The following is a 20,712-nucleotide window of genomic DNA, read 5'->3' as shown; positions in this document are numbered from 1 at the left end:
AAAAAATATATTTCAGTTTAAATGGCTTCAAGGCTGCAACAAACTTATCTGAGACACATGACCATAAAGCTTCCTTATTTATAATTCTTTGTTATCTTTTAAATATTTAAATAATTTAAATAAATCTACATTTTATCTGGAAGTTTTTTTTAAATAATATATATAAACGTTTCACTTTAAACATAATTTATGTTCCTAGTCAACACCAGGATGTCAGGAACTACGTGATATCATCATTACGTAAAATAATCATTTTAAGAGGTTCTGTTCAAACGAACCGATTCACGGAAATGATTCGGACTTCCCATCACTATGACGAACCGCTTGAGTCCAAATTTGTTTTTTTCTTTCAGTTCTTATCTTGCACCCCTCCCTCACTGTGAATCCGGACATTACCTAGACCATACGACTCCATTTTCCGTCTGTATTAAACAACAGAGAGTATATAAATGTAATTCGACCAGATTGTCACAACAACTTTCCAAGTTTCAAGGAATTTCATTTAATCAAAGTATGCGCGCTCCCGCCAAAGCGCAGTATCAGCACCACAATCTCGCTCGTGCGCACTCCCGCCTCTAGCGAGCGAGTCTATCGCCATCCCGGCTGAGAGAGTTAAAGTTGGCGGAAAGGACGGATAAACGATGCCAAGAAAAGGATAACATTTGATTTATTCATCTAACAGCGGCTCTATCTCCCGGAGAGGATGGATATCAAAATTCTTGCCCCAAGCCTTTTACTCTTTCTCGCGTTTAGGCATTGCTCGTCACGTAAGTCAAACAGCAGATATAAAAATTCAGTGCAAATAAAATGTTTCTTATTTGCTATAAACGTGGCTATTATTCTCTATCAGGACAGGTGCATCAGTAAAGCTATGACACAATCTCAATATTGCGATATTTTAAACTTGTATTGTTTCAAATCGGCGCAAAAATGTAAACATTGCTGCCGATCTATATTAAGATTAATAGGTCTAGAGAGTTTGTGCTGAAAGCAAAGCATGTTGTAGTCCTGAGCCCGGGCTCGCGACTTTGCCTGTGTCTGTGGGCACTCTCTGCATTTCAGTGCTTCTGCGCGCTCACTTGGGCAAGTTTCTGCAAGGAAAGGTGCGTCTTGCGCAGGGGACACGCGGAAAAGGACACACTGCCCTGCTGTTAAACAGAGACTCTTAAAAACATGTATGTGCAGAATTAGCCGTGTCTTTAGTATCCCACGGGTAAAAAGTTGAGATTTTCGGTGTAATTGAAATGGCGTGGCTCCTATTCCGTGATGTTGCTTGTGGGAGCAGCCCAATGCGGAGACAGAGGGAGGCGCGTTAACTCACTGCACTCCCAAATTCAAATGACGTAGAACACTGCATACGAATCCTCATGTAAGGTTACCTTCAACACAGCATTAGAACCTTCAAACCACAAAATATGCCCAAACATAATCGATATTCTATTCTATAATTCTGAATCTCCACAAAACAAACATTTGGGTTATTTTGGTGCTGCAAAAAAAAGAAAAGAAAAAAAAAAAGCTTGTGATACAACACAGAAAAACTGTTTGAAAATCTATTTTTTATTGAGATTTAAGATGCCCTGTCTGTTCGATTTTAGAGTGTGTGGTTGGTAGGATACTGATAGCGAGTTTAAATGTGTTTGTGGCTGTGGCTACAGAATAGATCCAGAACAGAGGAAGGTGTGAAATATTCAGGAAAAGATTTTTAGATTGTCTTAGATTGACTCTGTAATTTTAAAGTCCTTTTTGAGCTTATCTTTTATTTAATTCAAAGACAGCCAGCTACTCCGCTGCAAGCCCTGTTATGAATAATTTATACCAACATGACCCCCCAGGTCTCTATCCAGCATGCTAATAATATTAACCACAGCCTCTCCACATAGACTGATCTGAACCAACAATCTCAGTCTAGACCCATGTGTACTGTGACCTCCTCCCTGTGATGAAAGATAGCTCACGTGATATGCATTTGATTCTCCTACAGCAAAGTGCTGCGTCAGCCTGCAGAGACTGGGGGAGTGCCTGTAATTCAACACGTTTTACAGAGAGAGAGAGAGCATTCAAGATGCATGACTGTCCCCCCTTATCTTTGAGTGTAGAGCAGCCAAGGGCTTTGCAGGGAAAGAGGAGAAGAACAAATGAGAGCAGAAAAAAAGCATCAGAAAGGTTGTGCAATGAAAGGGTTTTTTTTTTTTGAAATACCAATTTGTAAGCACAGATTGAGTGAGGGGAAGCAAGAGACAGAAGACCTAATTAAGTTATCAAGAAGTATAGGAAAGTGTGAATTTAATTTCCCCTACTTTGCCAAAACATCCTGTTCCAAAAGTCAGCTACCTACAGAGGCAACATTTTAAAGGCATTTTTGGTGAGACCTTCAGATGAAGACTGTTTTAAAAGGTAGCCATCTTAATTATAAAACCCGATGCCTTCATTGTGTCCCAAATGATGCACTACTTTTACAATACGCTATGTAGTCATTTTGTATACTTGTTGTATAAAAGGTTATTTTGTCATCCAGTGTAAGAGTCTTATAGCCACTCCCCTTCTACTACATAAGGAAATGTGTTATCTGGGAATATGAAGCGCACTTCTTCTTTTTGGAATGTTCCGTGTGAACACACTATGCTTTAAAATGGCATATAATAGTGCATAAGAACACAAATTGGGATTTAATCCAGATTGTAAAGCAGAATTGCTTGTGTGCTTCACAGAGAAGACAGTCCCAAAATGTAATGGAAAAAAGATGGTAATTATAGATTAAAAATAGTCCAGTGTTAATCTGATTTTTATGTGATCTGTGTTTTTATGGTTATTTAAGAATTGCATTGTGTAACATCCTTGCATCAAGCTACTCAGATCGATTGTGTGGTGAGTGTTCTGTGCTTTTTGCAAGGTGTGCATAGTTTCTGACTAGAGTTTCTAGCTTCCATAACAGTTAGGATGCTCCCTTTAGAAGGCAGCTGCCTATGTGGGCTATGGGAAGCAAGGTACCTCACTAGCAGGTTTTGGAACAGAGCTTTTGTATTTAAATAGGCAAGTTTGCACAAGAATGTCTATGTGTAAGTCTCTGCATTTATCTCCATGACTCTGCCATTGCTTATTCTCAGGTTATCTTGCAGCTCTTCTGCAATGAGTGCATTAATAACTTTAATGCTTCTCCTGCAGGGAAGGCGCTCCTCTCTGTTCTACACAGCTGCTAGTGGGGAAAGAATAGCACAGGGTGGAGATCATTGATCTCAGAGCTGGTGAAGAGAGACTGACAATCTTTGCATTTTATATTAAACAAAGCTAGATTAGACTGGGTCACATTCAGTCAATTCATTTATCTGCCTAATGTGAATCAGATTAATGCACTGGTGCTGGTGCTTTTGGGAAAGCATGAAAGCGAGGCTAATCTTAGATGAGTGCCTTAGATTTTACATGGATGTTTAATCTTTTGCTTATAGCACCATATTAATGTATATTTACTTTATTATGATGATTACTTCAAAGACAGTTGATAAATATTAAATGAGTTAGATCTTTTGTTGTGTTTTATTTATTAATGTCCAAATACTACAGACATCATAAAATCATAAAATTCAGTGGCATAAATGATTATCCCCTTTGACTAGCAATGAATCAAGACCACATCCTCACCAAACCCAGACATCTTCCAGACACACACATAGCTACACACTGTCTTTGACCAGCCGAGTTCATTCTCGGTCAGCGTGTCTTTCACTTTCACTTCATATCTCAGGGAACAGATGTGCAGCTCTTCCCTGAGGCTCAGCTTGAATAAATGAATGTTCACAGGATGTTTCCACCACAAGTTAATTCTTTCAGAAGACTTTCATAATGGAGTTCATGGCTTGATGAATCAGGCTAATCAAAGGCTGAAAGATGACAGAGCAGGGGACTGTGAATCAGATGGGAATTGAAATAATTTGAGAATAAACTAAATGACTTATGCCTTATCTTCCTCGAATTTTCCCTCCATCTCTCCAGTTCTCTCTCTCTCTTTTTCCATCAAACTGTTTCTTTTCCCTCTCTGTTCCCTCACTAGCAGTTACAGTAGTCAGAATACTAATGCCCACTGCTGTGTTAAGTGGTCTGATCCCTGCAGTCTCTTTTTGCTTGCTACAGTTAATACCTCATTGAGAAATACCACACAATTAAATGAGAACATTACATAATGGACTTCTGTTGTTTCAAAAGCTAATTATGAATACAACAAATTAAGCCCGATCCAATCATTAACTGTATTCTCGAAAGAAAACACTTTGCATTATAAGATTATATGACTTTATGAATCATTCTTCTCCTGAAATGCATCCCCGATGCTGGTTTTATAAGATTGTTCAAACTTCAGGGAATATTTTAGTAGGACTTTTTTTAAATTTTTTGTTTGTTTTATATTTATTTAAAAAAAAACACATTATATGATATTGATGGGAGGATTTTTATCAGCTGCGTACTTATGAGAAAGCTAAAGTTTTTCAGGCATCATATTGCAATATAAAGTCAAAGTTCAGTGATTTTAAGTCACAATTAACCCTTCACAAAGACCTGCACCCCTTAGTTACTGTTGCTATGTCCGACAAGACATGGCACTCTCACGCAACACATCATGTTCTCACGCAGTGAAAAAAATAATAATAACTAATAATAATATATACACATATGTCAGCAATCTCTCTCTTCATTTCATCTTCTCTTACTCTTGCTGGTTCGTGTGTCGGCTGTTGTTAGAGAGGTGAGGTGGATGAGATGTGATGCCATTTGGGCAGATGGCTTTATTAGAGCTCTGTTGAGAGGGTGAGATTGGGGTGGGTTTATCTGACTCTGCTGTTTAGATTAGGCTGAAATATTGCCAGGTCTAATTGAAACAGGGATTTGTGTAACAGAGGGACAAGGCAAGATTTGCATATACAAAGGCAGTGCAAAAGTGTGCTGTATGCAACTGATCCGTGGCTTCTTTTTACCACAAATATTCTATTCGTTCTCTATTATTTTATTTTAAATCTGAATGATGTTAAAGTTACTGAAAAGGCCTTTTCAGGATTGTGGACAGAAAACTTTGTATTATATAAGCATTCAGAAAAGGACCTGAATGTGGAGGATGCCAGGACGTGAAGTTAAGAGCAACACAGCACAGTAATACAATCTTTGATAGCGATATTCATGTTTAAACTCGATAAATATACTATAAAAAATATAATATTCTATTCATTTCCTTTAAACAGGTTTATATTTTAAGTTTCTAAACATGGTACTTCTTTGACCAAATGTCTGAGCATACCGTAATTTGTTCTCACAGACGTATTATGTTTTGTTGTTTGCTTTGGCAGTGAATAGGCTTACATGGTAGATTAGATGCCATTTTCAGCGCAATGTCAAATGTTATTGCTCATTAATCTCAGCTCGAACAGCCAAAGCATTCCATTATGTTTAACAATAGATTTTCCAGTCAATTTTTCATTTCGGAGAAATGCATATTTGAAATCACAGACACAGAGTTCTCATGATATAGTGTTTTTGTTGCATTTGTGGTGGTGCTATCAACTGCCGTTGTCATTAAATATTGTCAGTCATTTTCCTTTCCTTTCCCTTAATTCAGGGCCGTGCTTAGATCCGATGATCTCTCCTCTCTACGCGTCCTCTTTCCATGCTTCCTCCAGATATAACTTTTTTTACTCTGCACACTTCGCCAAACTGTATGGTAAGTGACTATGCCACAAAAATGATGGGTTGGGGAAAGAAGTTTGAATAGGTCTTATTGAGAATAATGAAGTCAAATAATATTATCCTTCTCTTCTCAGGCTTATTTAGCAGATATATTGTAAGCTACAATTAGCATCTCTGCTGGATGGGTTCCCTTTTGAAGCTAAATGCTTAGCTTTTTTGTGAATAAAAACATCTGTTACTACATGTGACATTACTGAGCTATGAATAATAAAGAAAATAATATATAAGAGAATGTAAATGTCACAAAATCACATGAAACACAGGTGAAATGCTGCCCTAAATGTTGACTTCTTAAATATTTAGCAAGTATCAGTCCTATTGTCCTATAGTGTTATACTGTCAACATGATTATGTTTTAGGCAGTAGAGCATGAAAAGGATGTGCCAAGAATGTTTTTTATCAACTGAATTTCTCAAATCTTTTTGTGATGATGCATTTGTAAGTTGCTTTAGATAAAAACATCTGCTAAATGCCAAGTTCTGTCATATAACTGTAGATGGCACAGGCTAATGGTTTGTTAACGCAAACGGATGATTTTCAGTGTTAAACTACTTGACACAAGCTGATTGGTTCATGTTGCATAGGCAGCCAATGAGCTTACTTAAAGCATTTCACAGCGCATTTGCAGAGTTCCTCTGAAACCCTCCCTATTCCCCAGCTCCACCTGTATAGATCGGCTGCAGGTTATTCTATGCTAGTTGTGCAACAGCAGAATGTCTTAACACTCACAGCACCATATCGGTGTATGTATTGCAGTAGCAAGTTCTTGTACTTGCTTTGCAACCGCAGCAGCAATTATCTACAACAACAGCAATAGCTAAAATAAACAGCAGCGTAGCAGATCTATTCCGCCAAGACCAGATACGTTAACATTGTCATATCCATTAACATGCTAAAATCTTCAGAGAGTTGTCATGATAGAAATTAATGAATGTAAATGTGATGATGTAGGGAGTAGCGGCTGGTCTCCATCCCCTTGGGACAGGCAGCCATGGATGCAGATTGACTTGGGGAGGAAGTATCGGATCATGGCCATTGCTACTCAGGGTACCTTCAACTCTTATGACTGGGTCACCAAATACATGCTGCTGTACGGGGACCGATTCGACGCATGGACTCCATATGTCATGAGAGGAGGCAACATGGTAAAAATTATCTTTGTTTTATGAGTGTTTGGAACATGAACAAATATAATTTGTCCTGATTAAGTGGTTCATGACAAGTCAAAAACACATTTTTATCTTTTATGACCTTGAATATGACTCATTCAATCTAAATTTAAAATTCAAATAAGTTTTTTACGTAGGATTAGTTGTATGGTGTGTAACATTCATAGAGCCTTTAATATCAGATTTTTGTGCCTCTCAGACGTTGCCTGGCAACTGGAATTACTACCAGGTGAAGAGGAATGTCTTTCATTATGCGATCACTGCCAAACATCTGCGTATTTATCCCACGGGCTGGAATACTGAGAACGGAGGCAAGATCGGCCTTCGTGTAGAGCTGTACGGCTGTCCTTACGGTAAACAGCACACCGAGTCACTGTGAACAGCTAATGTTTTATCAGCAGCCAAGAACTTTATCTTAACATGATACAGAAAATCTCCTCAGTGCTTTGTAATGTTAACTGATCCTTTGAGTTGTACTGCAGAAAATAATTTTTTGAATCAGAATTTTGATTGTTCTCCAGTAAATATATACTACATGTGCTTAAGAAGGAAAATAGAAAAATAGTGAGGTTTATGAAACATTTTAGCAATCTAAATGAAGCTGAAATAAAGTTATTTTAATCTTACTGCAAAACTTAATGTATAATAATTTTCATTAATTCAACAGCTAGACACATTGGCTCGTCTATTTTGGTTTTTAAGATGAAGAACATCTTCCAATACAGTTTTCAACAGTCTTTTTTAAACCCTTGACCTTTGACCCTAACAGACTCATATGTGATGCAGTTTGAGGGGGATGACATGGTGGCATATTCATTCCCACGGGGCAGGATGAGGACACTTCAGGACTACTATGCTTTAAACTTTAAGACCTTGGAGAAGGATGGTGTTCTCCTGCACAGTGAGGGTCTGCAGGGAGACTCCATCACTCTGGAGCTGAAGACTGGACGCCTCTACTTACATATCAGCCTGGGTAATGATGACAAATCTATCTATCTATCTATCTATCTATCTATCTATCTATCTATCTATCTATCTATCTATCTATCTATCTATCTATCTATCTATTAGTGTTGTCACGATACCAAAATTATTGTTTCGATACCGATACCTAGTCAAGAATTGTGATTTCGATACTTTTTCGAAAATACACTCTCAAATATCATTGATGTGCTTTATTTTAAAACCGGGACAAAATTCTAATAACATAACACACTAATAAATGAACATATGAACAGGAGATATATTAAACAATGTTTAATTTTATTATGTTCAATGTTCAATGATATATTTAACAATGGCATTCAAGTAAAAAAAAAAAAAGAAAAAAGAAAATTTAGCAGCAATATCTTAGATATTGTAACTTATTCTGTCAGTTGTGCAACCTTTTCTTTCGGAGGAGAAAACTCAGCCAGTGAGCTTTAATGAGCATCATCTTTAGTGAGTGTCATCTTTTTCTACCAGTCATGGACCGGCGGCCACAGTATCACTTGTGCTCGCACATGCAGCCCTAGTGATGCGCGGGTCGGTTTTTTTTCCCAACCCGCAGGTCCCGCTTTTATGAAATAATTTGGCCCGCCCCATCCCGCAAATAAAGTAAAATTTCTTTACCCGCCCCGACCCACACATCGGGGGACATCACGGAAGATACGTTGCTACTAGACTCATATTTCTTGTTCACTGAAGTTCCTCCCTCCACAGCAGAGCGCAAGCTCGGCGCTATTAGCAGCGCATGCGCAGCTCGTGAACAGCTCTGTGAACTGTTTCATCCTGTCAAAGAGTTACTCAAGATGTGACGGAGCATGTGATTTGTTGAATGTAGTGAATCCAAAAGCCCTTCACTGAACGAGATCGAGAGATCTTCTCATTGGTGAACGAGCTGAATGAACTGATACATCTCGTTCGTGAATGAAATGAATGAGTATACAGGGTCAGTGAGCCAAGCATGTTAATCTCGATCAGCAATCAGCAGATACAAAGCGCAGTTATAGGTGCTGTGCAGATACGCTCGTTTTCATAATTAGCATACAGAACATAAGTCCACATTTAATCCCCTTGGTCAGACAGTTCATATATAATATTCACATTATAATGTGAATATTATATATGAACTGTCTGACCAAACAATTAAAATGTTAATTATGCAAGAAAACCTCGTGCTTTTTTCATCTGACCAACTTATTTAAACTCTATTCATGCAATTTTGCACACATTTTAGTAAAGCCAAATCAGTTTAGTAAAGCCACTAATGCAGCCATCTCGCTGTAGTGCTCGCTGTAGTGTAGGAAGAAAAACACAGACGTCCATAGGGAGGCACTGGAAGCGTGCATTGCACACACCAAGATGAAATACGTCTCTTACTAATCTGGAACGCAGTCATTATTTGATGTATCGATACTAATAAATTTAGGAATCGTGACGTTTTTAATTTCCGAGAATCGCGATACTTTTGAAGTATCGGTGCACCGTGCATCACTACTATCTATCTATCTATCTATCTATCTATCTATCTATCTATCTATCTATCTATCTATCTATCTATCTATCTTAGGACATGTACTATCTTAGGACATGTATTTCTGCTCTTTTTCAGGGAGTAGCACAGTCCATAACACGGATGGGATGACCACGATGATGCTGGGAAACCTGCTTGATACTCAGCACTGGCACTTCGTCACAATCAAGCGCTACGGACGAGAGGTTAATTTCACCCTGGACAGCCAGACAGAGACTGCTATCCTCAAAGGAGAGTTCCAGTACCTTGATCTGGACAAGCAGGTGTTATGTTGGATTAAACACATGCACTTTTAATGCACACATCACTAAATGAATTACATTTGTTGAGAAGATTTAAATGAAGAATTCAATGATCCCTGCATCCTCATCATAACAATTTATACATTTGTCTTTAGATTTATGTTGGAGGTGTGATTGAGAAAGACGTGCCCCATCTGCCCGGTAAGGTTAACTTTCGTGGCTGCATGGAGAACGTCTTTATCAATGGAATCAATATCATCTACAGGACACAGTACCAGGAGCCTGAAATTCGACTAGCTCCGAAAAAGGTATGTAGAGTTTTCCTAATATTCACCCAAACAACAGCAAGAGTGTAATTCAGGGTGAATTATTAAGGGACGTCGAAAATCATATGGTGTTACATTTGGATGAACATTGTACTGCATTTGCTAAATATTTGAAATATTTATTTGTATATTTACATCTTCTCTTCTGCCCTTCTTCAGAAAAAGATGCATTATACTTGCCGTGATCTCCTCTGGAAGCCTATGACCTTTGCAGGGCCCAACAACTACCTACAGCTGCCCGGCTTCTTCCGGAAGAACCGTCTGGCGGTGAAGTTTAAGTTTCGCTCTTGGGACTACACAGGGTTACTGATGTTCACCAGGTTTGCAGATGAGTTGGGCTCTCTGGAGCTGGGCCTAAGTGAAGGACAAGTCAATGTCACTCTAATGCAGCCTGGAAACAAGAGATTACGCTTCGCTGCAGGTATGATTAAGGACTGTGTCCATATAGCATTCGTTATGACATTTTGAACTCTGGTTCTGTAAGATAATATTGGATGGAGCCCCTGTAGATCAAGAGTTTAGCAGAACCAAAACAAATATTATCCTATTTTGCCTTGTCCCAGGGTACCGTCTCAATGACGGCTTCTGGCACACTGTAGACCTGACCGCCAAAGACAACTTATTAACTATCACTATAGATGAAGATGAGAGCTCACCGCTGAAGATCACCAACCCCTTCACGGTTCGTACAGGAGACCGCTACTTCTTTGGGGGTAAGTAACAGATCTCAAAATATAGGGAAGATTAGTCTGTTATGATTCAGTGCCACATGAATAATACTGAGTGACTTTCTTCACTAAAACTGCCTCAAAATTTACCATAAATCAACATTAATATTTACAATAATATGCATGTTCAATCTGTTATAGATAAATATGCACATCTAATGACATAAATTTTGCCTTAATTTTCATAATCTATACTAAATGTGAATGTATTCAGTGCTTGTTTTTTAGTTGCATAGCAGATAACTGGATGCATATTTTATATGTGATGTGCTTCAGGTTGTCCTAAGACCAATAACACGGCTTGCTGTGTGACCAAGCTGTCTCGCTTCCATGGCTGCATGCAGCAGATCTTTATAGATGATGAGCCGGTGGATATAGACGTCATGCTGCAGAGGAAATGGGGCAGATATGCTGAAATTCTGCTGGGCACCTGTGGAATCACCGATAGGTGTGTGTGAGTGGGTGGGTTTTGCCAACACTGTCCTCAAGAAGCCAAGCGAACAGTCCTCCTGCATGTAAAATACAAAATGCCTTCTGCAGGAGCTCAGCTCTTTTATATCAATATATCAATGGGAACTCACCACCATGATCTAAAAACTAGTATGCATGTGTGGGATATAAGTTTAGTGTTCATTTCTTACCTTTTTTTTTTTTTTTTTTCTTAGGTGCTCTCCAAACCCTTGTGAACATGAAGGCAGGTGTATTCAGTCCTGGAATGACTTCCTGTGTGTGTGTAACAACACAGGCTACAAGGGGGAAGTTTGTCATAACTGTGAGTTATAAGGAGATTCCTCTGTATCGACTTTATATTGGTGAAACATGAGAATTAAGCCTCTCACTGTCTATTTCTCCATCTCAGCGGTCTACAGGGAGTCATGTGAGGCCTACAGACTGAATGGGAAGTACTGGTCAGGCAACTACACCATAGATCCAGATCTGAGCGGACCACTGAAGCCTTTCTCAGTCTACTGCAATATGTGTATGAAGTAGAAGAGACTGACATGTTGAATGCAATTTTGAATAATTTGACATGGTAAGCTAAGGTTTATCCTATAACATTTGTAGTGCAAAAATCATGGACCGTCATTGAGCACAATCGCATGAAAAGCACCAAAGTGAGTGGCTCCACCATGGATCGACCGTATATTGGGGACCTCCAGTATGTAAATGCATCGTGGGATGAAGTCACTGCCCTAGCAAACACTTCCTTATACTGCGAGCAATGGATCGAGTTCTCATGCTACAAGTCACGCCTCCTCAATACTCCACGTAAGTTATTAGGTTTATTAGGTAAGTTATTATTTAAATATTAGTTATTTATTTACAAGGTACGTATCACACTGACAGGTGGAAATCAGTATGTGGAATATCTTCGGTCATTTATAGTAAGTGATTGGAACGAATGGGATAATTAAAGAAAAAAATATTTTTCAAATTAAATGTACTTACCCTCGTGTTCCAAACCTTTTTAATGAGTTTAATCAGTGCTTCTTAAAATGTGAATTTCTGAAGACAATCCTGACCACTCTAAATGCGGGATTAGTCCATACAACTCCTGCACTACACTCCATGCATTCTGAAGCAATATTAAATGTTTTGTGTGAAATTTAACACATTAAAATCCTCAATATCTTACAATCACAAGCATTCGTGATGCAATTAGCAATGGTCGATTGATGAGCATATCATACACTAGAGCTGGATCTTTTTCAATTAATCGGTTCATGCAGTTCACAAAACTGGTCTGAATAATTTGTTTACAAATCAAACTGGTCCGGTTCTGGAGTTCAACTCACTGATTCAAAATCTAGCCATAGCAGTTGACAGCTTCCTAGACGTACAATAAGTAGAGTATTTGAGTTAGTAGTGTCTTATGCCTTAAGAAGACAGAGAATAAAATGTTGTTATGGTACATTATGATATTTCTTTTCTTATAGTTTTTTTTTTTTGGTTGTTGTTTTGTTTGTTTTTTTGGGTGCTTGACATCCCCAATACTAATTCACTTTTATTATATTGAGAAGCATAGACAAGGTGTTCTTCAAAAACTTTGCATTCCACAGTACAAATAAACTCATTTGAATTTTATGTTGCGGTGTACTATATAGGCAGTCATCACTATATAGCTGAACTATATAGCGTAGAAGAAGACAAATCTTGCATAAAGGAACCACAGCTGTGAGTTTTGGATGGATGTTGAAGTACTGATCTTAGCTAAGATCTTAGGAGAATCAGTGCAGAAACACTAGATACTACTGAACTGCCAGAAACTTGAACATACTAAGTGTCACTGAACTTCTCAGAATTTTTAACACTTCTAGGAATCCTATCAGTCAGCGATTTGGGTTTGCAAAGTGAGACTGGCTTGCCTACACTACCAGTGTTTATGCCACTTCTCCCCAGTTTTTCTTTGGTTTCATTTATTGTAAACAGATGGACGGCCTTACACTTACTGGATTGGTCAGCACAATGAAAGTCATGAATACTGGGGAGGAGCTTTCCCTGAAAGTGGAAAATGTGGATGTGCTGTCAATCAAACTTGTACCGACTCCAAGTACTGGTGCAACTGTGACGCAGACTACCGCCAATGGTGAGAATGAACAAGCAAACAAACTTATCTCTTTTTTTTGTCATCCAAGCATGACTTTTACAAGTGTTTGTATGGTGACGTTTTATATCATTAAACATAGAAAATAAATGAACTATTCATATACTATGTTAAACTATGTACAAAACCATGTATAAATGACTGTTAAAAAGTTTGGGGTCAGTAAGGTTTTTTTTTTAAAGAATTTCAAATAAATGCTGTTAATGTTAATTTCTTAATGGTGGTATATATACAGTATAAGTACAATTTAAACATTAATTGATTATTTTAAAGGCAAATTTTAAATCACTAGGCACTCAGATAAGGGCTACCTGTCGTTTCGAGACCACCTGCCTGTCAGGAGGATTGTCATAGGAGACACGAACCGCACCGGTTCAGAAGCACGCTATAGTGTTGGAGCACTGTACTGCCATGGAGACAGTGAGTAATGAATATTAAAAAAGATAACATGGATGAAAAGTCTATTTAGAGTAATAAGAAGATCCGTCCTGACATGTGAGTAAAGGGAAATATACAGTCATTTGAATTTTTTCATAAAATAAACATAAAGCAAAGCAGATTTATATGACCCTAAAGGGGTTTATTTGAATGGATGAAATTATCCATTATCCTCATTAACCACATCAACTCTGGGGACCCACCGGTGGGTCCAATATTGCATATGTCTAATTCTCAAAAAAATCAAAATAACAGCTGAAGTGGTTAATACACAGATATTTATTAAATAAATCAGTAAATTGGTGTGAAATGTTCATTTCTGTTGTATATTTGTATATTTTTTATTCTGCTGTATTTTTGCACCGATTTGTTGACGGGAAATCCCTCTCTTAGGGAGTATCTGGAACACCATAGCGTTTACTAAGCCCACCTATCTGACGTTCCCCACCTTCAAGCCTGGCACCAGTGCCGATATCACGTTCCACTTCAGGACATACCGAACTAACGGAGTGTTTGTGGAAAGCTCTGATGACCACCTACGTAATTTCTTACGAATTGAACTCAATTGTGAGTGTTGTTTCCATTGCAGTGGAATTGTAAATCCCATTGTAAATACAAAAAATATATGGTGTGCATCTGGTGATTCTGATGTCTCCATCCGTTTCTGCTTAAATTTTCACAGCTACAACTGAGGTGGTATTCATTTTCATGGTGGGTGATGGGATTAGAAACGTGACTCTGCGCTCTCCTAAACCTCTCAACGATAATGAATGGCACTATGTAGAAGCTTCAATCAATGTGAAATTGGCAAGTCTCAAGGTTGATTTCCTGCCTCCGGCCATTCATAAGTTTCTGGGTCAAACCTACCTCACTATGAAGTTCACACAACCCCTGCTTGTAGGTAAGAATCATTGAGCTGGAGTTTCAAGCAAGTTGATATGAAAACATTGCTTTAAGTAGTTGATGCAAAAACGTACCATGCATCTGTATTCAGGGGCAGCTAATCACACCCTAAGGCCTTTTCTGGGTTGTCTGCGTGGGCTGAGGATGAACGGGGTGCCTGTGGATTTGGAGGGTAAGGTTGACGAGAGAGCTGGCATACGTAGGAACTGCACCGGAGCGTGTCTTAATGCCTCCATACCATGTCGAAACGGAGGCCAGTGCATTGATGGCTATGTTTCATACATCTGTGACTGCAATAACACAGCCTTTGATGGCTTTTACTGTCATTTAGGTGAGTTAACACACATTTGCATATGCTCTCACTCTTATGCTGGCACAAATTGACATGGTGCAATACAGACTACAGCTGTTTCCTAATAAACATTTGCAAATTTGAAATTGTATCTTTTCATCTTCCTCTGGCGAAAGACTTATTATTACAAATGCTTTTTAATTTCATGAAATCGTGATAAGGAGACTTTAAAGATTAAAACTGATTCGAGTGAAGGATAAAAAATGAAAGAAGCAAGCAAACTGGTGCCTCTGAGAGTCTGTTAAAAAAATTAACTGCCTGAAAAAGAGAGAGTGACAGACTTTGGCTTTTGTGTCTACTTTCCATTTCAAGCCTCTGTATCACAGCTGATTTAGGCTAAAAGAGGGATTTGTCTGTTCCATGAATTATCTGCATTTTTGGATAATCTGTGGAAATTTGTAAGATCTTTGTCTTTGAGCTGAATGATTATTATTATTTATTTTTTCAATAAATCTTAAACACTCATCACTAACAGGATTCATAATGGGCTCATTAAGTCATATATTTAGCGTTCTGCAGATTGAATCTACAGTAAATTAGTAGGGCTGTCAAATGAGTGGAGCACCCATTTATTATTCACTTATAAATAAATTATAAATTAATGAATTATACACTTATTATTCAGAACATTTCTAACAAATCAGTTGTTTAATGATTCAATGACTTGTAAAACAGTGGCTACATAATATGCATAATATACATGCATAATATATAATATACATACTTCCCTACTAATGTAGAATTCATAAAACAGTACCCACTACTCAGATGACCTACTACTGTCCAGTGGACACTTTACAATCCCATGAGGCCACAGTTGAGGTTTGTGAATAGCCATGTACAGATGCAACTGATGCTGGAAGGTCATATGACAATGAAAACATGTCGAATGTTGTCCAGATTATATTCATTCTACATACATATATACTATATAGAACATACGTTCAGTCACAAAATAAGTTATTATTCATAAGATGGACCTCCTGAGAGAGTATGCAATTTGGGATGCTGTCAGTCACTTGTTTTGTTGACAAATCAACATTTTTGAATGAACTATTAGAGTAAATTATTCAATGACTCTGTGCTGAGTTTGGAACAACATACTAACAAATTACTCTTTCTATTTCAGTTCTGAATCAGCCCATCACTTGTTTTGTTTCTGAATGAATCAGCATTTTGAATGAATCACTTGAGTGAATCATTTAAATGACTCACTCATACAGTCAATTGTCTCCACCTCCTGGGTGTAACTATGCAACCTGCAGAAGAAAATACTGTAAAATCTAACAAACAGTAAAAAGAAAAAAAACTATTTAACTGCAGTGCTGCTCAACCAATAATGAATTAATAATAACTGCTTGTACTAGAATATTATAACAAGTCTATACTTTTTCAAGTTTGACATGTTATTATAATGATCTTTCTCTATCATGTCCATTTTTGGTAAAAACAAGCATGTGTCCATTAGACATGACTGGACATAAACAACATTTATGCTTGTGCCACATTCTTTTAGATATTGGGGCATTCTTTGATGTGGGAGCCTGGTTGCGTTATGATATCCGCAAAGAGCCGATTTCCTTTGATGCATGGTGGGCAAACTTATGGATAGAGCCTCACTGGCACAACTTTACCCTCGGCTACAACACGACAACTGATGACATAGAGTTTAGCTTCAGCACTCTACAGGCTCCAGCTGTGCTGCTGTATATCAGCTCCTTCAGCAATGATTACATCGCCGTCCTGCTCAAGAAAGATGGTAAACACACACACACACACACACACACACACACACGCACACAATCACACCAGATCAAGCAAAACATCAGCTTCAGCACTGACGTCACCACCTCTACAGGGACTCTTTCGTTGAGATACCGGCTCGGGATAATAAGCTACAAATTTAAGCTGACTGACAGAAATATGGCAGATGGCTTCCCTCATTTCGTCAACATCACCCGACACAACTACACCATATGGACACAGGTAGGATCTCAAACTAGATCTATGTTTAGTGTTATTAGCATAGCAAAAGCACACTGTTTGTATGTGTATTTGTACCTGGATCTAGGTGGATTACATGGATCCATGGATTGAGAAGTTAATACCAGGAGAGATTCCCAGATTTGACTCACCGAAGTCTATATTCTTGGGTAGAGTCATGGGTAAGATGAGCATGTTTATCTTAACTTGTTGCCCGTGGATGAAAAGTTGCATTTACTATATTTTTTTTTCTTCTTCACAGAGGTGGGAGGTGTTGACTACGAAATTCAGAGACACAACAGTCCAGGTTTTATGGGCTGTATATCAGGTGTCCGCTATAATATTTTTGCCCCACTGAAGGCCTACTTCCGACCTAATGTAACCAATCCACCAGTGACGACTCAAGGCTATGTGGTGGAGTCTAACTGTGGGGCGTTTCCCCCCGTCTTAGGATATGTCCCTTGGGAGGATGACCCCTGGTTCACTGGCCTGTGTAAGACTACACATCCTGCCTTCAAACATACACTACCATTCAAATGATTTTGGTTTGTTTGTTTTTTGAAAGAAATTAATAGTTTTATTCTGCAAGGATGCATCAAATTGAGAAAAATAAGCATATTAGAATAATTTCTGAAGGATCATGTGACGCTGCGCAGCACAGGAATAAATTGCATTTTAAAATATATTATAATAGTAAGCAGTTATTTTAAACTGTGTATATATTACAATATTACTGTTTTTTTTACTGTAAATGTTGTGATCAAACAAATGTATCTTTCAGAAACATTTAAAATCAGACCCCAAAACATTTGAATGGAAGTGAAAGTAAATAATTGTAGGGTGAAATAAAGTAAATCGGACTATTTCACATAGATATGGTTTAATTTATCTGAATTTAGCCTTTTATTACTTTTGATCAAGTTATTAGTGCATGCACTGTAAAAAGGATTGGTTTTAAACAACTGTAACTTTTATACTCTTACAGTATGTTATGATTATCGTACTCTACACTGTGATTAAAGGTTGTTTTAAACCCCCAATTAATGTTTTTCTTTCTTTTTAGTCTTTTATTACATTCATGATGATGTTACCCCACCTTGGATGACACGTAAGTTTACAGTCACACTCAATTGATCTTATTTTAAAGCATATTTACAGCTCTTTCTTAAACTTCTATTATACCTATTGCTTTTTGTCAGATTTCCACCATCCCCCTAATAAAAGTGACAAAATTCCCCCAAAACGATTTGTATTTATAGTTCTATATTCTGTTATTCAGCATTTCAGCGAGTACTGCAAATGATGCTGATCTTGAAGAGCGCATACCATGTTTTTAAAATCCTCTTAATTTGCAGAACACAGGATTAGGGAACATAAGCTTCTGCATAAAGACAGTCTTCTGCACATGACAGAAACCTGGTTTAATCATTGATAGCACGTCGTGTAGAGATAAAATTCTGGAATAAATCAAGGTGTGATAATCGTCAGATCTTTACAAATGACCATATTCCAGAAAGACAGTATGTAACGGTTACACTGATCTGTTAAATTAATTTCGTTGTTGTGAATGTTATCCAGAACTTCTATTCGAATACTAACAAGAATTAGAAATTAAAGTCCATCAGAACAATACAAGATTATTTTTTTAATTAAAAACTAAAATTTTCTCATTTATTTATCAGCATGCTTACTCATTTTTGCAATCCTCCATTGTTCCTTCACACAAATCCACTTCTTCTCTAGATGTCCGATTGTCATTTCTTTTTTTCGGATAAACTAGACTTGACCCACAACAAAACACATTTAATCCTTTATTCAACAAAATTTTTTTACATTATGTCATCATTTACTCACTCTCATGTTGTTTCAAACCTGTATACTGTTATTTTGCTAAATACCCAAAAATAGAATTTTGAAGAATCTTCATGCAGCTCTTTTCACAGCAGTTCTATGAATTGGGTTGCATGAAAATTCTCCAATTGTGCTCCACAGAAAAAAAAACAGTACACGTTTTGAACCATGTGAGAGTAAGTAAATGATGCCAAAATGTTCATTTTTGGATGAATTATCCCTTTAAATAGTTACAGTTTGAGCAGTCAGCAGTCTCTCCTGTGAATTCTGCAACATGATACAAATTATGTTAAAGCCATCATTTGCAGACAGCTTAGCTAGACCACTGTAAGAGTATTAAGTTTAAAGCCAACAACCGCTCTCTCTCTCTCTCTCTCTCTCTCTCTCTCTGTGTGTGTGTGTGTGTGTGTGTGTGTGATTTTCTTCACAGTAATTGTGACAGTGTCTCTGATGCTGCTCTTCCTGATCCTGTACAGCCTCTACATTTACCTGTACAGGTATAAAGGCAGTTACCACACTAACGAACCGAAGCAGCTGGAGTCTCCCAGCTCCGCTCGACCCCTCACTGATACTCTGCGCAAGGATAGAAAGAACCTGCCGGAAATAGAGGAGGAAAGTCCCAATGAATAACAGGGATTATTGAGGAAATGTCTGGAGGAAAAGAGAGGAGTGCTGGTGATTATGAGGGAGGTAAAGACTGAGAAATGGGTTGCAAATGTGATTTTTTTTAATGTATTTTTTGCCTTTATGGTGATGTAACTATATTTATTTTTCTGTCCCATTATTTGTATTGTAATCTAGCTAATATTCGGTGCTTCTGGTAGAGCTCAAAATAAGCAGGCTAGAGACAATTTCCCATTCGATCAATGAGCACTAGCAGTGCAGGCCGACTGAAGTGCCTCAGCCACATTACAGGAAACTTTAAAAGACCGATCCAGGGTTCCCACAGTCATAAAGATCTGGAAATATCAGGGAATTTTACAACTGGGATTTCCAGGCCTAGAAAGGTTCCGGAAATGATTACAATCATGGAAAAGTCATGAATAGTTGTGCTGTAAATATATATAGTCATGCCTGTATCAGTGGTGTTTTATTGGTTACAAATTAACTTTTTGTAAATAGAATCAAATTATTTAAACAAGAACAAAAACAGACATTTCTGTAGTCAAAATAAATATTTCTACTTATGCCTTATCTATCTAGTTATGTAATAAAAATCTAAAAATCATAAATTGATGGAAAAATTGAAAATGTACTGGTCTAAGGGTGTGGGAACCCTGTATAAGTGAAAGTTTTGCCTCATTATTGTGTACTGGCAGAAGTAGTGTAGATTTAAGTGAGTTCGATAGTCATTTCGTTGTGCTCATGAGAGAATCTGTACAAAATGCACAACAACAACCTTCAGAGTACAGCGTTGTAGAGATGTTTACACATCTGTTTTACCCACTTAAACTTCATTAACGAATGGAGGATTTAGAATTTGCTCAGACATAGCTAATGGTATATATGTGTTGTACAGTGCTTATAAGAGATGAAGAGGTAAATGGCATTGAATGGCTTCAGCTTCTTTAGAGCACTATGACTTAAATGTGCTGAACAATTATCTGCCTATTCTGTGGCATATCAAAAACTGCAGAAAGGTGTTTTTGTGATAGTAGCTGTATCACTTGCTGCTTGTGAACAGCATTATGAGGTTTAATATTCAGATACATTTTTGTGACAATGACACACAATAGGCCTCATGTAACAAGCTGAAGATATCGGAACCATGAAAGTGTTTTGAGCCCAATGAGCACTGAAACAGGGAGTGTACTGTATGTCTCAGGGTTGGTAACAGTGGTCATGACCCATGTTCTTCTCACTGCTGCTA

At 37.8% G+C, this 20,712-nt stretch overlaps 1 protein-coding gene across 1 annotated transcript; it reads left to right on the top strand.

The window, feature by feature from the left end:
• Window positions 1-393: 393 nt before the first annotated feature.
• Window positions 394-19,974, top strand: LOC132149297 (contactin-associated protein 1-like). Its single transcript, XM_059558423.1, has 24 exons — window positions 394-767; window positions 5,603-5,704; window positions 6,682-6,875; window positions 7,099-7,252; window positions 7,669-7,872; window positions 9,493-9,677; window positions 9,812-9,964; window positions 10,142-10,403; window positions 10,546-10,695; window positions 10,987-11,158; window positions 11,376-11,482; window positions 11,570-11,689; window positions 11,776-11,979; window positions 13,141-13,297; window positions 13,608-13,735; window positions 14,147-14,320; window positions 14,436-14,654; window positions 14,748-14,987; window positions 16,525-16,767; window positions 16,867-16,994; window positions 17,080-17,173; window positions 17,254-17,484; window positions 18,055-18,099; window positions 19,273-19,974. The coding sequence occupies exons 1-24, from the start codon at window positions 704-706 to the stop codon at window positions 19,470-19,472; spliced, it is 3,930 nt and encodes a 1,309-aa protein (XP_059414406.1). The 5' UTR covers window positions 394-703; the 3' UTR covers window positions 19,473-19,974.
• The last annotated feature ends 738 nt before the right edge of the window (window positions 19,975-20,712 follow it).

The sequence above is a fragment of the Carassius carassius genome, chromosome 9 (assembly GCF_963082965.1).
Source record: "Carassius carassius chromosome 9, fCarCar2.1, whole genome shotgun sequence".
In the NCBI taxonomy this organism is placed as follows: domain Eukaryota; kingdom Metazoa; phylum Chordata; class Actinopteri; order Cypriniformes; family Cyprinidae; genus Carassius; species Carassius carassius.
The sequence above is the reverse complement of the archived record's forward strand: the minus strand, read 5'-3'. Positions and strand labels throughout refer to the sequence as shown.

What these genes read in the sequence shown, in the direction of transcription:
- LOC132149297 (XM_059558423.1), top strand. Translation starts at nt 704, where the DNA reads ATGGATATCAAAATTCTTGCCCCAAGCCTTTTACTCTTTCTCGCGTTT. An exon ending in GACGCAGACTACCGCCAATG is followed by an intron (nt 13,298 to 13,607) that starts GTGAGAATGAAC and finishes TTAAATCACTAG; the next exon opens with GCACTCAGATAAGGGCTACC. An exon ending in CGTCCTGCTCAAGAAAGATG is followed by an intron (nt 16,768 to 16,866) that starts GTAAACACACAC and finishes CCACCTCTACAG; the next exon opens with GGACTCTTTCGTTGAGATAC.